The sequence below is a fragment of the Acartia tonsa genome, chromosome 9 (genome assembly GCF_053477335.1).
Source record: "Acartia tonsa isolate MP-2025a chromosome 9, ASM5347733v1, whole genome shotgun sequence".
Classification (NCBI taxonomy): Eukaryota; Metazoa; Arthropoda; class Copepoda; order Calanoida; family Acartiidae; genus Acartia; species Acartia tonsa.
Window position 1 is genome coordinate 45,649,207 of NC_137268.1, and position 15,493 is coordinate 45,664,699.

The 15,493-nt window shown below is 30.6% G+C and overlaps 1 protein-coding gene across 2 annotated transcripts in view; it reads left to right on the forward strand.

Annotated features, from left to right (window-relative positions):
- The first annotated feature begins 200 nt into the window (after window positions 1–200).
- Window positions 201–15,493, forward strand: part of LOC145329057 (cell adhesion molecule DSCAM-like) — a 72,305-nt gene continuing 57,012 nt past the window's right edge. For both annotated transcript variants that reach the window (XR_013882760.1, XM_080173077.1), the window contains exon 1: window positions 201–597. Coding sequence is in view for 1 of the 2 variants with exons in the window: in XM_080173077.1 (XP_080029203.1) it covers window positions 519–597 (79 nt within the window). In the remaining variant the exon portion in view is untranslated. The remainder of the gene's footprint in view (window positions 598–15,493) is intronic.

Consider the following 15,493-nt stretch of genomic DNA (forward strand, 5'->3'; position numbering starts at 1 on the left):
CGCAAGTGTCAAACATCGAGCGATACAAGAAAAAACGCGGACCGTCCTTTCAGACCTACTCATACCACTATCGTGTCTCCCCCTTCCCCTATGAAACCACTAATCCTTGCCCCCTTTACACGCGCCGAGTAAAGTCCGGCGACCCCCGTCTCTTCTCTACCTTTCCCTCGCTACCCCACCACCCCTTTTCTACGGCGGCTGTGTAGAGTTTAGTTTGAAACAGGTAGTGGCCGTGTTTGATGTCAAGAACTGAGCGCACATTTTTGTGATTATTCATTAGCGCTTCGCGCTTTAGTTTAAAATGTATTATAACATTTAAAAGTGAATTTAATTTCTTATTTATATAAAGTGTACTTTTTGAGTTAAAAACCTAAAATGTCCAAAACTAGTTAAAAATACGTGAATATTTATTAAGGAGTGAATTAAAGAGAAGCTTCGCTATCTTACTAAAAACGTGAATTTTCAAGATAATGAGAAATAGAGTGAAAATAACAATATAAAACATAGATAGAAGAAAAATGTATAATTTTCAAAAATTTCGTATTAGTGAGAAAATGATTTTTGTTAGTTCATTTGTTATATTTTTAATATCGCAAGGTACGTTTTATATAAATTTTTAATTGTTATTTAGAAATCGTTGATTTAAATGTCTATCGGCTGCGCCACCTTGCATCTAGTGGCTCTGTATACGTAAGAACAGAAAACATAGCCTAAAACCAACAAAGTCCTAAATTTAAGAGTAAAATAGTCTAAAACTATCACATGGACTGAATCAAACTCACTTTTTGGACATGTGGTTAGCGAGATTTTAACAGACAAACAAATATCTTACTACTTTTTTCATTTTTGGTCTATATTTAATTATCTAAAAGACAATCTAAGCATAAAATTTATATAAATATTCATCTTACACAAAATGTTCCAAGTTACTAGGATTACTTATATGTTCCAAGTTATTAGAATTACTTTTTTGTTTCAAGTTACTGGGATTACTTTTATGCTCCAAGTTACTAGGATTACTTTTATTTTTCAAGTTACTAGGATTACTTTTATGTTTCATGTTACTAGGATTACTTTTATGTTTCAAGTAACTGGGATTGCTTTTATGTACCAAATTACTAGGATTACTTTTATGTTCCAAGTTACTAGGATCAATTTAAAGTTCCAAATTCTTGGATTAATTTATGTTCAAGTTACTAGGATTACTTTTATGTTCCAAGTTACTAGTATTTTTTTTTTATTAGAGGCAATAATTTTCCATATGAATATTAGGGGAAAAGACATTGGAGGACGATTTGATTTACGGCCTAATGATGATAATTTTTATTGCTGTGAATTTTGAACAAAATTATAGCTATTTAGTGTGCAGTTTTACTGTAATTGAAATCTAAATAGATTCATTCGTTAGTGAGATCTTACAGAGGAGATCCAAATTCTCTTACTAATTTTATCATACTGCCAACTGCGCCCCTAGAATTTAAGGGGATTTGTATTTAAAATGTGTAGTAATATGTCAGACGCCTAAAACCAGTGTTCCGGAGCCGGAGCCAGGAGCAGCAACATTTTTGGTGGAGCCGGATCCGGAGCCGTATTTTTCGTTAAAAACGGCTCCGGATTAGCTAAAAATGATTTTTTAAAGTAATATTATAATTTGGCAACGGTCTATTTCCATATAATAAACTGAAAAACTATTGTTACTTAACAAATAGACACACATCCTTCTACTTTTATACCTATAGCTTTAATCAAATAAAAGCAAAATATTTTATATTCTTTATTTTATTTTATCAAATTCAATAATGAAAAAAAATTGATATATTAATTTTAAGGTAGGAGCTGGAGCCGGAGCCGCATCAAAATTATACGGCTCCGACACCCTGCCTAAAACTATCATTAGCCTACCTAGAGGATTAAGTTTAAAAATTAAATAGACTAAAACCATTCCTGGACATATGTTTAACATCCCAATGGAGAAATAAATCAGTTATTTTTTTTTTAATTTTAAGGTTCAGACTAAAAACCTTAGTACTTTTAATAATAGAAATAGTTACTTTGTCCCTAGCAACTAAAAGGGGTAAAAAGTTGCCCAAAACTCCTTAATACATTTATTAAACATTCCTGAATAGTACAACCAATTCAAACCATTATTTTCGAGATCTTTAGCTTTAGACAAAACTTAATAGGTACTTTCTATCAAAATAAATATTTACGTGAGAGGTTGCGTGATTTTTCCCCGTATAATATTTTTGTAAAATATGTTTCAAATTGAGTAAAAGTATTCTTTGTAGGTATTTAAATCATTGTTAAGGTTATAAATACTTAAAATAGAATATAGATATGATAGTTAAATGGAAGATAAAATAAACTTCTCACTATAATTTCCCATTAGAGAACAAATGCAGAACGTAGCATTGAATCTATAATACTATAATACGATTTAATCTTCAAATGATCTTTCCCTAATAAATATCTGTCGCCAAAAAGTAAGTTTGTCGCTTCCAGTTAATTTTAATAAAAATCGTTGTCTGTCCTGTTGTTCCACAATTTGTTTGATTGTATTCGCGTCTGACATAGCATCCGTTTATCATTTTCAATTGCCCATTGTCTACGGCTAGGTCTGTTTTAACTTTTAGGAGCCCAGTTTTTAAAACATAAAATAAGTCCAGGCAATACCGCAATATCCAAGAGACTATAAAAATTGCAATTTCATTGCTGTTATGTCAAGTGCGTTACATTTATTGTAAGAGTCTAAGAAATTCCTTGGCCCATGAACAGGCGATAATCATCAGTAAAAAAAATGTTTCTTATGATTGCTATGTAAATCCATGTTATTTTTAATGAAAGTATAAAAATGTATTAAAAACCCACCTTACATGATATCTTAATGTTAATCATTTTTAAAGCCCAAATATTTCAATATGTCCATCTATATGTCTGTTACTATTAAATGTGTACAAGAGTTTAAGATTTTGCATTACTTAAAAAGTTGAAACTACCGGCTTTGCCCCTAGCCTCTAAGGGCTTCTTTAGATTTGGTAACAGTTTTCAAAAGAGCCTAAAACCACCTCTAGATTTACCTATAGAAAATACAAAATGAAATCAGACATTTTTTATATCTATTATTTATGAAATAATGTCTTAGTTGATAGGTATGGTCATGCTTGACCATATGATATTATTATTTTATTTAGAAAAAAAACTTCTAAAAAGAACCATTTTACTTTTTAAAGTTAAACATTTATATATTTTTCACGAAAGTATTAAAATATTTTGTCTTAAAAATTATCATTCTTGAGTTAAAATATCCCTTCATCGTATAAAGAACCACCCTGCCGTGGTGAGAATGTCCAGTAGGTTGCAATGACCTAGAGTTCGAGCCCCTTCCCCCTTCATAAGAAGGGGGATGGGGGATATGAAGCCCCCCTCCTGTTTAATTCTTATTAAAAGAACGATCAATCTCAAATCCCATGTCATTACACACAAATAGGTTCTAAGTGTTCATACGTTTCAATCAATTTTTTATCTTTTTGTCTTTAAGACTAATGAACCGATTAAGTTCTCCATTTGAGTGAAGTTTCACATCAGTCCCGGCATGATTTTTAGTTGTTTGATTTTTATATTAAGTCTTGGGATGTATTTAGGCTATTTTTTTTATTTGCCCTTCGAATACAGAGCCCTTTGATGGTAAAGGTGTAACCGCTAGCCTTAAACTTATAAAGTATTAAGATGTTTATAAATATTTTCGTTGGGTGTCATAGATTACTATGTTTTGTCTGAATAAGACCTAAATGTCTCCAACTTAAAACAATCATTATTAAAACACATTGTATTGTTTTTCTGTCTGTTTGTACCTATTATTTGTGATAAAATGAGAATAGAAAATCAGATGCAAACTTGCTATTTAACAAAGTTTTTAACTGTTTTATATTAACATACAATTTTTGTTAAGCCCCAATACTTAATGACCCATCCCATTGTCTTCAAGATTAAAAGGACCCTCGCTCATTAATTCAAAATGTGTTGGAAGATTTTTAAAATTGTTTTTATTATGTATACATACCTACCTATATTGATTTTTTATAGCATATTTTAAAATTCATTTGTTGGTATCAATAAAAATACCCTAGGAGAGTGCTGGGTAGGTCTGTAAAATAGCTAAGAACCACCCAAATATATTTAGAAAGCTTAGGTACTTGATATTACAACCATTTCAGATTAGCAATTTTATTCGAAAACTTTTAGGTAGTTTCTCTGTCCTGATCTATTATAAAATCCACAAAAAAAACTCAAGTTGTAGGTACTATCCCTTTAAATAAGAGGGGGGTGTTTGTTTGGGAAATGGTTTTGGGAAGAGGTGGGGTTGATTTAGAGTCCTCTTCTTGATTTATGGTTGATTACAGCCAGGGAGGGGGGGAAATGACACCCTCCCCCATAAAAAAAAACCAACATATTACAGTCCAAACAAATATTTTGTTATATTTATTTGTTAATAACAATTACAACAAATAATTCCAATTAACATGCTGAAAATAGAGCCTCTTGGCTCAGTTCCTAATAATAATTTTATGAATTACGGAAAAAATTTAAAATTTAGGTGCTGTCTCTCCTTCCCTGAATATAAAGTTCTTAATTTGATTTATGATCAAGTTTTGGACAAATTTTCATGGCAATTTATTGGGTTTCCCAAGAAATTAGAACTTAACTGTTTTACCCTCCATAAAAAAATGAAAGGTAGATTGCGGGTAAAATCCGTAAAGGTTGTGTGTTTTAAGTTCAAAACAGTAATAGAACAGTAATTTATGTTAACTTTAGAAATTTTTTTATCTATAGTTCATTTCATTAAGAATACAGGACAAACTAGGATTTAAAATATATTTTTTTGATCATCACCTTATTTTAACCATCCTACAATTTTAGTCGATTTAAAGTATAGCCCATGCGTGTTTATTTATATTTTCAACCTGATTTCCACATTTTAAGGTCTGCAGTATCTTTATTAATATACAAAAACATTACATGGTTCAAAACGATTAAAATCTACGGGGTGCTTATGTTTTTCCACATATTTTATAAGGGTGGGATTAAAGGATATAGGTTTTATGTATTATAGTAATCATATGCCTTTAAACACCATAAGTAATAAACAAAAAGACGTTTCCTCAAAAAAGATAAGTTTTAGATTAAAACGATAATAGTTAAGCGAGAAAAATTAATATGAAAACTTTTTATATATATAGGTAGGTAGTTATTATATTTTTCTTATGAGAATTAAAGTAAAATTAAAAAAGTAAGACAAAAAAGCTAGCTGCAAATATTAACATTCTCTACAATGAAAAAACGCCTTTAAGAAGGAAACTACATATGGGGTGGGGGTGTTTTCATGAATTTATTTAAGTACAGGAAACAATAACGTGGGGTTTACGGAGGGGGGGTTAAGTTGTTGTTTTGATATGTTTTTGGGTGTTTTACATGGTTTTTCGAGAGAGTGGGGGATTGGTACTTTGTAGAATTGATTCTACAAAATTCCGAGATCTTAAGGGACAAATCAATGGTGGATAAAATGATGTACACCCCATTTACAAAAATCAAAATTACCCCTTTTGTAGATAAAAATTATCAGTGAAATTTGTTGTACAATATCAGTATTTGATAAAAGTAACCAAAGGTTTAAGTAAATGAGTTAGAGATGGTAGTGTTTATAAAACTTTGGGTACCTTTGTACTTTGTAGTCCACTGCCCACTTTACATGCTAAAAAATAATTAGAAAATTGGGGAAATATTAGTTATTATTGTTAAGTTTTTTTTATAGAATATTTATCCCAACCCCAATAGTACTTGAGTTTAATATTAAGGGGTGGGGCACAATGGTTCTTGGTTTACGTGTTGTTATTTGGCTTTTAGTTTACGATATGTTTGCTTCGCCTCATGCATAGTAATAAGGCCTTGTTAGTTGTTAGCCTTACCTAAGGATTGTTTATTTATGCTAGCGGCTGCGTCCACTGTATTCCAGGGCATGAAATCTTAAATAATCGGTTCAGTGGTTAGCGAAATCTTAACGATCAAAAATAACTTTCTACTTATATAAAAGGATAATAATGAATTTATGTTCTTGATACATCCAATAAGAACTAAGCTATTTTCATTGGTAAACTTCAATCTATTTTAATCATATATTTTGCGTATAATATTTTAATATTTATCTGTTTTTTTTTTAGGTATGTCCTGTTTTTTCTTTCTCGGAATCAAGAACCTTAACGTTAATTTTAGACGTCTATGTTCTTCCAATTATAATTCACAATTTGTATAGCTTAATACCCTATAAACGGCCTTCAAGTGGCATTAAGTATGTAGAACTTCTTACCAGAATGGTTTTGAATATAGATTTATTTTATATTGAATAAGTGAAACCGATTTTAAGACTGATTCTTAAATTAGTCCATTTTTGTTTATGACAATTCATGGGGTATGCAAGGTTTCGTGATTTTATGACATAATTTTAAGTTTTCAATTTTTTAGGACATTAATGTTCTTAATTACTTTTTTAGGGTTATTTTTTACCTGACACATTTAATGGAATGTCTATATTTTAAGAATCGGGATACCATTCTAGGGCCCTAATCCCCTTTGTGAATTAGTCATGCATCGGAAAGTCATAACAAAAATTCTCAGAATCTTAAGGCCACTATTAGTACACATTAGACGAAAATTTTTGATGCAAGGTCTTGTCTTGAATGGTGGATTTATGATTTAAATCCCATAGAGAAGGCGGTGGGACAATGGGTTATTTATTACACTAGTCCCCAAACTTTTATAATAAAAACTTTGGGATCTTTAGTGAATATTGATTGGGTGGCTCATTAAGTTGAGTGTTCAAATGTTTCAACTACCAATTTAAATCTACAGAGTTGGGGTAATTTTGTCAATTATCGCTTGAAATGTACATAAATCTCGGTCATTGTCTTATCACTTTAGATCCCTGATAAATCTTAAGGTCATTAATGGAATTATTAGTTTTATTTAAAAATCCATGATCGATTTATGAAAATTTTGTGTTTCTAAAAGTATGACTAATTTGTGATGGTCTATGATAATACATTACAAGCCTATATAAGTGTTTAGCTTACACATTATTTTATATTAGTATATAGGTACATATTAGGCTTTAGAAATCATATGCTTTTATTGCTGATTTTCTAAAAGAATTGTACCCAATAAAAGCCTTTTATTAGAACAGTGATGATTAAAGTACTTAAAGTTGAAACAGACAATTTTCACCAACTTTACAATAAAGTACAAGTCGACAAGTTAAACACCCCCCCCCCCCCCTTCTTCTTTTCTATGTAATTAAACAACTTTATCTATATATTTTGGGGTATATGCAAATGATATTAAAATTATCCCAACGAATTTTTAAAACTGAAAATAACGATTTAAAGTGTACCATACAAAAAGCTAAAATAAAAGTAGAAATACAGCAAATCTAACATTTAAAGTCTTATACATATAATTAATCATTGAATCTGTTTAGGTATAGTTGTATGCAAAATAGTTTTTTATTGGTTAAAATATGAATCGCTGTTTAGGCAGCTTGAATTCGGCTTTTCTTTATTTAGACAGTATTCATTGATTTCTGATTCTTTTGTAAAAAAAAGCTTTCTTTAACTGTCATAAATAAAGAAAAGAAATATTCTTTTTGCAGAAGTGTGAAAACATTGACTATATTTTGTTGATAAAAATCTATGTAATATATTCAATTAGACCAACATAAACAACACATAAGGTCCGTACGTTGGTTTTTAAAAAGGATCCCATTTGTGCATAACACGGTATCGTAGGGTTTCCATATCTAGCGATTTTAATCAATTTTAAACTTATGTGTTCTATATTTTTAGTACCTCGTTAGTTTTATAAGACCATGGACAATAATTTGATGTACTTCCCCCAATGATAAAAAAATTAATAACCCCTAAAATTATTGGTTTGAAAGTTTTGACACTGAAAAATTTTACCAATTAATCTAGATTTCATTAAATTATCCAACTTTTTGGGCTAACGAATGCGTACCAGTGTAAATTACAGTCAAATGTCCCCTCTTTCTTTCCCTGTAAACATTTCATATTAAATCCCAAGGAATCCATTTGATAAAAAGACCCGAAGTGGTTGATTTGTATATTTCTGCGGGTACTTTATTTTTCTAAACTAAAGCAGTAGGTATATTTTCTATGTTGATACAAAACAGCAGAAGAAATAGTAGAAATTAGCATTTTTATGGCAACGCAAATAGGAATCTTAGGATTAATCATATGTGTATCCGCGGTCAATTGACCCTAAAATCCTACTATATATAAGTTTTCATTCTAATAAGCATAAATAAATATAATATATTTTGTCTTAATAATGATCATATTTTGACTGTAGAAATTATTTTTGCTGTATTTGAGCTATACCAAAACTACTTTGTACCAGCCCTTATTTCTTATGTGCTTTCCTTATAATAAAGAACAGTTTCAAAACAATAGGAATATTTTATTTTTATCCAAAGAAGTTTTTTTTTAACATAATATGTTGTCAAATACGTTTTGTTGAAAAAAAATATCATTCACAATGATGTAAAAAGTTAAAAACCTTTAGTTTTTTAGGACCTAAAGAAAAAGTTAAAATAGCTTTAAAAACCCTAATATCATTACTACTGTAGTTCATTAACCTGCCATAGACGTCATTCCTAAAGTCTTACACAACAGATCTATGACAACAGAGATTTACGTTACCCATAACTGTATTTCTATTGTAAATATGTTTTATAAGAATCTTTTTTAGTAGCGAAGCTACTCTACAAATAATTTACGTCCATTGAAAAGTATTAACATAGTATATAATGATTTATCGTTAATACCTCCAAAAAAAGGCAAACTTTTCTGAGTGCCCAAAATTTTCTTCTATTTTTACTGCATAATATCTTACTGTTACCTTTAGTTGGCCCACTATTGCTTGCTGCGCCACTTACGGACATAATTGTCCTGGTTGGTTCTACAGATTGTTATCAGACGTTTCAAAACACTCATTAGGGCCATACAAGTGTTTTGATAATATCGCTAAAAAATCGTAAAATATAGCAAATAGGATTTTCAAAAGTTATACCTATTAATTTAATATAAACAGCCAAAAACATTGAGCAGGCTACTTTTATTTATAGGATGCTAAAATACTAGATTTAACAAAATTTTACTTTTCATGCTATTTTATAATGTTTGCTGTTTTGAAAATTACTCTAATTAAGAGCAAAAGTAACTTAAGTGTCATTTTGGAGCAACATTGTTTGTTTGTGTTTCTTTTTACACAACAAATAATAACTTCCTAGCAATATTTTATCCATAGAAAACTGTTCTACCTCCATTCTTGGAAATAAAAGTTTCTTTTTGTAAATCTTACAGCTTTCTTTATAAATCGGTATGTAAGATCCTAATAAACAGGCATACATTTAATTTTTTTTACACGTAAGAAGTTTTACAAAAACTTAATTTTATTCATAGATTGCAATACTTGTTATTTTTCATACATGATTAATGATTATTTTCAGTACTTAGCGTAGCTACTTTATGATTATGCTTTGTCCGTCCGTCTGTCCGTCACGAGACTACAAAAATTTCACTATACACATACTCATATTACTGTATTATTTGGCTTCGATATAACCGTTTCTCTGCCTTACTGAAATATCATGTATAGAATAGAATTACGGGCAATATTTGACGACTATTAAATTTATTTTTGTTAGCCCAGGCCTTCGACCCCTTAGGACTAAAAAAACTGGTTTTAATCTTAGAATTTTTAATTCTAATATCCACGGAAATCTTGTTATTGCTGCGCTACTTATGAACATAATGGTCGTTGTTTTTTTTATATTTTTATAAAAAAAATATGTAAATACCATAATAAAAAAGATTGATCTTATAGCTGATAATATCTTACATATGGACTGATTTATTATTTTATTGAACTAGGCAGCAGAGATCTAAAGGGATAAGACGAAAGATCGATAAATTAGTGGTTTAAACGTTTGGACACCAAACTTAATTAACCGACCAATCAAAATTCAATAAAAGTTCCCAAAGTTTTTGAGCCAACGAATGAGAAAAAGTCATTTTAGAACTTTGGGGCCTAGTGTAATAAACAATGTCCCCTCACTCTCTGAAAAGATAGACAAAGATTATCTTTTGTCTCAATTGCTATATCCCCCTCTATATTTTCAGCTATACATTTTTGAAAATAATTAGAATATTTTGTTTTGAATATTTATCTGTATTTCACGCAGTGACATTGTTACATATAAATATACCTACGGTGTTTTTATATTGCAGTCATTTTTGAAGATAGCGAAACCAATTTTTTTTTGAAAATCTTAGGATCAGTAGGTATATCACAATAAACATTTTGCCTTAACCATAGATTTATTATTTCTTGGATCTTACACCAGATTAATATGTACTCTAAAAAAGTAAAACTTGTAGATGGCGAAAATAACGCTCTACCCCCATCAACGCCCCTATCCCATCCACTCCCCTCCTACTATATGAACGAACTGACCAATAATTGATGTTTAAGTTAGCAACCTCAATTGACGACAATTTTTCCCCTGTCAAATATCAACATGAATCTTTTTGTATTATTAAAAATATTCGGAAGTTTTTCTGAACATATTTTCTTTGCTGTGTTAATATTTTGGCTGCTATACATGAACATTGCTATGAACAATGGAGCAGCCACCTGGTTCTAAAGATTTAATCTGAATTTAGAAAGAAAAATTGGTAACAAACACTATTGTCATAATTTATTATTGTCGTGCTAAATATGACCATAATATAGTGGTAGAGGGGGGGGGGGAGGGAAGAGACAATTTGACTAAAATTGACCACTTATGGACATTTTAAGGGGTGGGGTAGGAAGGGGACATTGGACCGTAAATCATACTGGTACCCAAAGTTTTATAAACCTATTCCTTTATGCTTTTGCTTATAAACTTTTGGCACTTCAAAAAAAAATCTTTGTCCTAAGATTTCTAATATTTTTATGGCCGATAGGACTAATGCAAAGCTTTACCTAAAATGCTAGACGTATTGGTAAATCCGTTTTTAGAGATTATAAGACACAAACAACTATTTTATCCTTCGTATTTGGAAAGCAATATTAAAACAATGGATAATTCTAAATAGTTAACTAATATGCTCCATACTGCGTTTAGTATTTGATCCCCTTGCGGGCTACGTAATCCATACCCCTCCCCTTCCATCCTGATTTAAACCTTCCCATATTTTACCTAACCTATTTTACATAATAAGTATTTTCACGATTTCATTAATAGCAAAGCTCCTTTTAAATTATGACAGTCCATCTGTCTGTCTGTCTGTATTTTGATTTATTTTAAAAAGACAAATAGCCCTTTGATAGAATTAGCCTTGTCTGGAAGTCCTAATGTGTTTCTTATTAAGAAAATATTTGATTTATATCCTATTACTTAAGAATGAAAGATTTTGAGAAAAGTATCATGCTATTTTCTCTATAGGATTTTTATTGTGGATCAAAGGGATAGTATAATAAAAGATATCTCCAATGCAATGTGAAACAATAATTTTATGGAATTAATCTTTTTAAAAAAACAATATTTTGTCCTTTTATTAGGTATGTAATATAAAATGAATTAATCACCCATTATCTTAAACTGTATATCATGCTTTTGGGGGGTCATATCCATGATAGGGGTATGATAGACATATTCAAGAAGTTATTTCATATCACGGATTAGAGATGTCATTATTTGACAGAATGTATTTTTTAAGATTTTAAGGTGTAAGTGCATGCTGAAATGTTATCATCAAGGCAAATATTACGTTAGAAAAGTTTTTGGAAAAAAAATAAGATACTTTTTCCATGAAATATTCATATAACTTTCGATTTTTGATGCATATTTAATTTCAATAATCGAAGCATCTCTACAGTTTATTCCCTTTGAAAATTAGTAAGGTTATTTCCTTCAGCAATCTAAAGGGCTAAGACAAAGAATAATAAATTGGTGTACCTCATTACTTATGACAAGACACAGTTACCCATACTATAGGCACAAAAGTTTGGACACTGTTAGATTTAACCTAATACTTGTTTCTTTTCCTATTTCAAAAATGTAATTGACCCTCCTACTACTAAATGTATCCCAACCCCTTTTTCCAACATAACCCCCTTTTCTTTCAAGCTGTCTGTTTCAGAAACAATAGGAAGCTGCCCCCTGGGGTGAAACATTCTCCCCCCCCCCCCTAATCTTTATTTTCCATGGAAAGTAGGGGGTTGTACAACAGCCCCCCTATCGGGACTGATACATGCTTTCAAAATTTCTGTGTTTCAATATGCAAAGTAAGGGAGGGATTGTCCAATGACCCTTAAATTAATCTTCACCTGTATCTTTCCCCAATATTTTCGAGCTTCATCACTTAAGACATAATTTTACACACGATTTTTTACCTCTAAAGGCATGGCGATAATTTTATACCTTTTCCCTCATTTTTTGGTTTGATAACTTTGGAGACTTTTATTAATGCTTGATTGGGTATTTTTGCATAAATATATTTTTTCCTACTAAAGGTTTAATTTTTTTTTAAAAATGGGGATATACATCAATTTATCGTCCATTGTCTTACTATGTAAGACCCCTGTCATAAAGGCCATAAAAGTTAGTATTACATTGGCACAGTGGCCACACTATAGGAATGGATATAAGAATATGTTATATTGTGAGATATTCTCTCATACCCTGATAAAATGTTTCTTTCAGCTCACTGTTGCGTGGCCAGATGAAAAAAGTTTATTTTAGTGCTAGGCACAAATGACTTTGCAATTGTATCACTAAGAAGGTCTAATAACACCCTTTGCTAAATTCAAAATCCAACTAAATCTAATTTTTGAGCAATTTTCTCAAAATTTAGATTTAGTTGGATTTTAAAATTAGCAAAGGGTGTTATTAGACCTACTTACTGATACAATTGCAAAGTCAATTTTCCCTAACACTAAAATAAACTTTTTTCATCTGGCCACGCAACAGTGAGCTGGCTAATATATCAAATAATCAACACTACCCCCACTCCTCCCCCTTATGACTACCATATCCCCTTCCCTGACTACCAATGATATCTGAGGACTATATTAGCAACATAAAATTCCCATGTCACAATTTCCACGTATTGTATATCCATTCACTATTGGTTTGAATGATATATTTTATTTGATCCTGCTCAACTACTGGCCATAATATAAACTATAATCTCTTTATATTTCTAATAAAACAGGGATGACAACATCCATAAGATAACCCACAAGAAAACATAAATCTATATTGCATCTACGATTTTAGCTTTTTAAAAGTAACACCTTTTAACATTTTAAAAAGGTAGAAAATTGTATCTTTTTCTGTAAACATACCTACAGATTGAATCATAGAGAATCTATGCTCTTTTAAGCTTCTTAAGCCTTAGAGGCCCTAAAAAGCTTTTGTAATTCATCTTATAAGATAGAGAAAATTATTCTCAAGTACGTTAGGGTGTTTTTTTTGTAAAATATAATTTTCTCGGCTTATATTTAAGATATGCTTCTGTAATTTAAGTGAAGATTTCTGAATTAACAATCATACTTTTTCCAAACTGTACATGGTAATGGGTTGCGCGTTTTTATAATAGTAATAATGTTTAAGGGCCAAGGCATTCCCTTACTCCCACTATTAGTGTTACGTGCCAATTATAGCAGCAGTACCATTGTTAACTTCTTTAGTATGATACGGTTTGGACTAGATTCGAACTTGTGATGCTCTACTGTTTTTTTTTCAGAATAACTATCCCTGCATTCGAAAAAGCCCTAAAACAAAATGTAAAAATCTCCCATAGAGCGTTTTATCGTCACTAATATTAGACTACTTAATGCTTCTTTATCTTTATAGGCGTGCCTTCAAAAAAGCTTAACAAAACTACATGGTTTTTTAAAAAGTGGTTTTATTATGTAACTAATCGTTTCCTTAAACCTTAGGTATAATAGGTACTAAATTCAATATTCTTTTTGAGTGACCTGAACAATATTTACAATATTTTACTTTTGAATATACATTAATTTTATAATGCTTAAAATTGCCAGTTTTGTATCAACATTGTTTAAGGTTTTTTTACGTTGCCATTTTTATTACGCTTTCTAAGGCTCCTATTACCCCATTATAAAAACTTAGAACTTATTTGAATATTATAAAACAATGTTAGAAAAAAAAATTGTAACTAGGGTCTGTCTGTTTGTCTATCTGTTACTTTATTAAGTTTACTAGCGGCTACGCCCCTAGAAGCCTCTAGGGGCACTTAAGGTAGGAGAGGGAAAAGTCGACCTTATCCCATTTTGAATTTTTTTGGAGGGGGAGGTGATGGAAGACACCATCCCTAAAAATAGTTTAAAACATTCCCATGACTTATAAGAAGCTTCACCTTAAAGGAGAACAATATCGGTTTAGCGGTCAGCGAAATCCTTCGGGACAGACAAAAAATGCTTACTACTTTATATAATAGGATACACTATATACACATTCAGTAGATTACATTTTCATGATATAAATTCTGTTCTAAAGTTTACTGTGTTTTTTTCTTCATATTTTGATATTTTGTATTTTATTTTAGGTAAGATTAAAAAGAAACCACCTCAGTTGAAACCAATTTTCATATTTATTGACTGATTTTAAAGATTCATAAACTATCTACCCAATTGATGGGCGGACTATTTGAAAAAAATAGCATATCCATTATAGCCAAAACAATCCTTGTTTCGACCTACTTAGGATTAATATTAATATATTTTAATGATATATTATTTAATATATATAATTATTTCATGCTAGGGGCATTAAGGAAAAATTTCGCAAATATTTTAAGGACCCCCCCCCCCCCCCCACCCCCTGATCACCCCACGTCCTCTTACTTGGCTCATAGTTTAATGTAAGTAGTAAGTAATCCCCCCTCCCCTCCCACTGAGAACCAATGCCACTTAAAATATATCAATAGTAATAAGTGGGTTTAGGTTAGGTAGGGCGTTTCCATCAAACAACCAAAAGTTCTTCTTTTAAAAACAAGAGTATTTATAATCTTATAAAAAACTCAGTTGACACTTAATTTTATGTTGGCAAAAATGATCATTACTCAAACAAAATGTTGTTTTATTGGCATCTTATATACTATAGCATGCTGTAATTGCTATTTTTGTGTGTGAATACCTTGGATAGGTAATATTACTTAGTGTTCAATCATTTCTACAAGTTAAATTATTCAAGTTAATCATTTTTAAATCCTATGTTTGTAATCTAGCAAAGGGTTGGTCATTAGAGTGGGAGAGAGGGGACAATGGGGCGTTTTTTAAATTAGTCTCCAAATAGCTTTTAGGAACTTTGGAGATTTGAATGAATTTTGATTGGTTGATTCATTAAGAT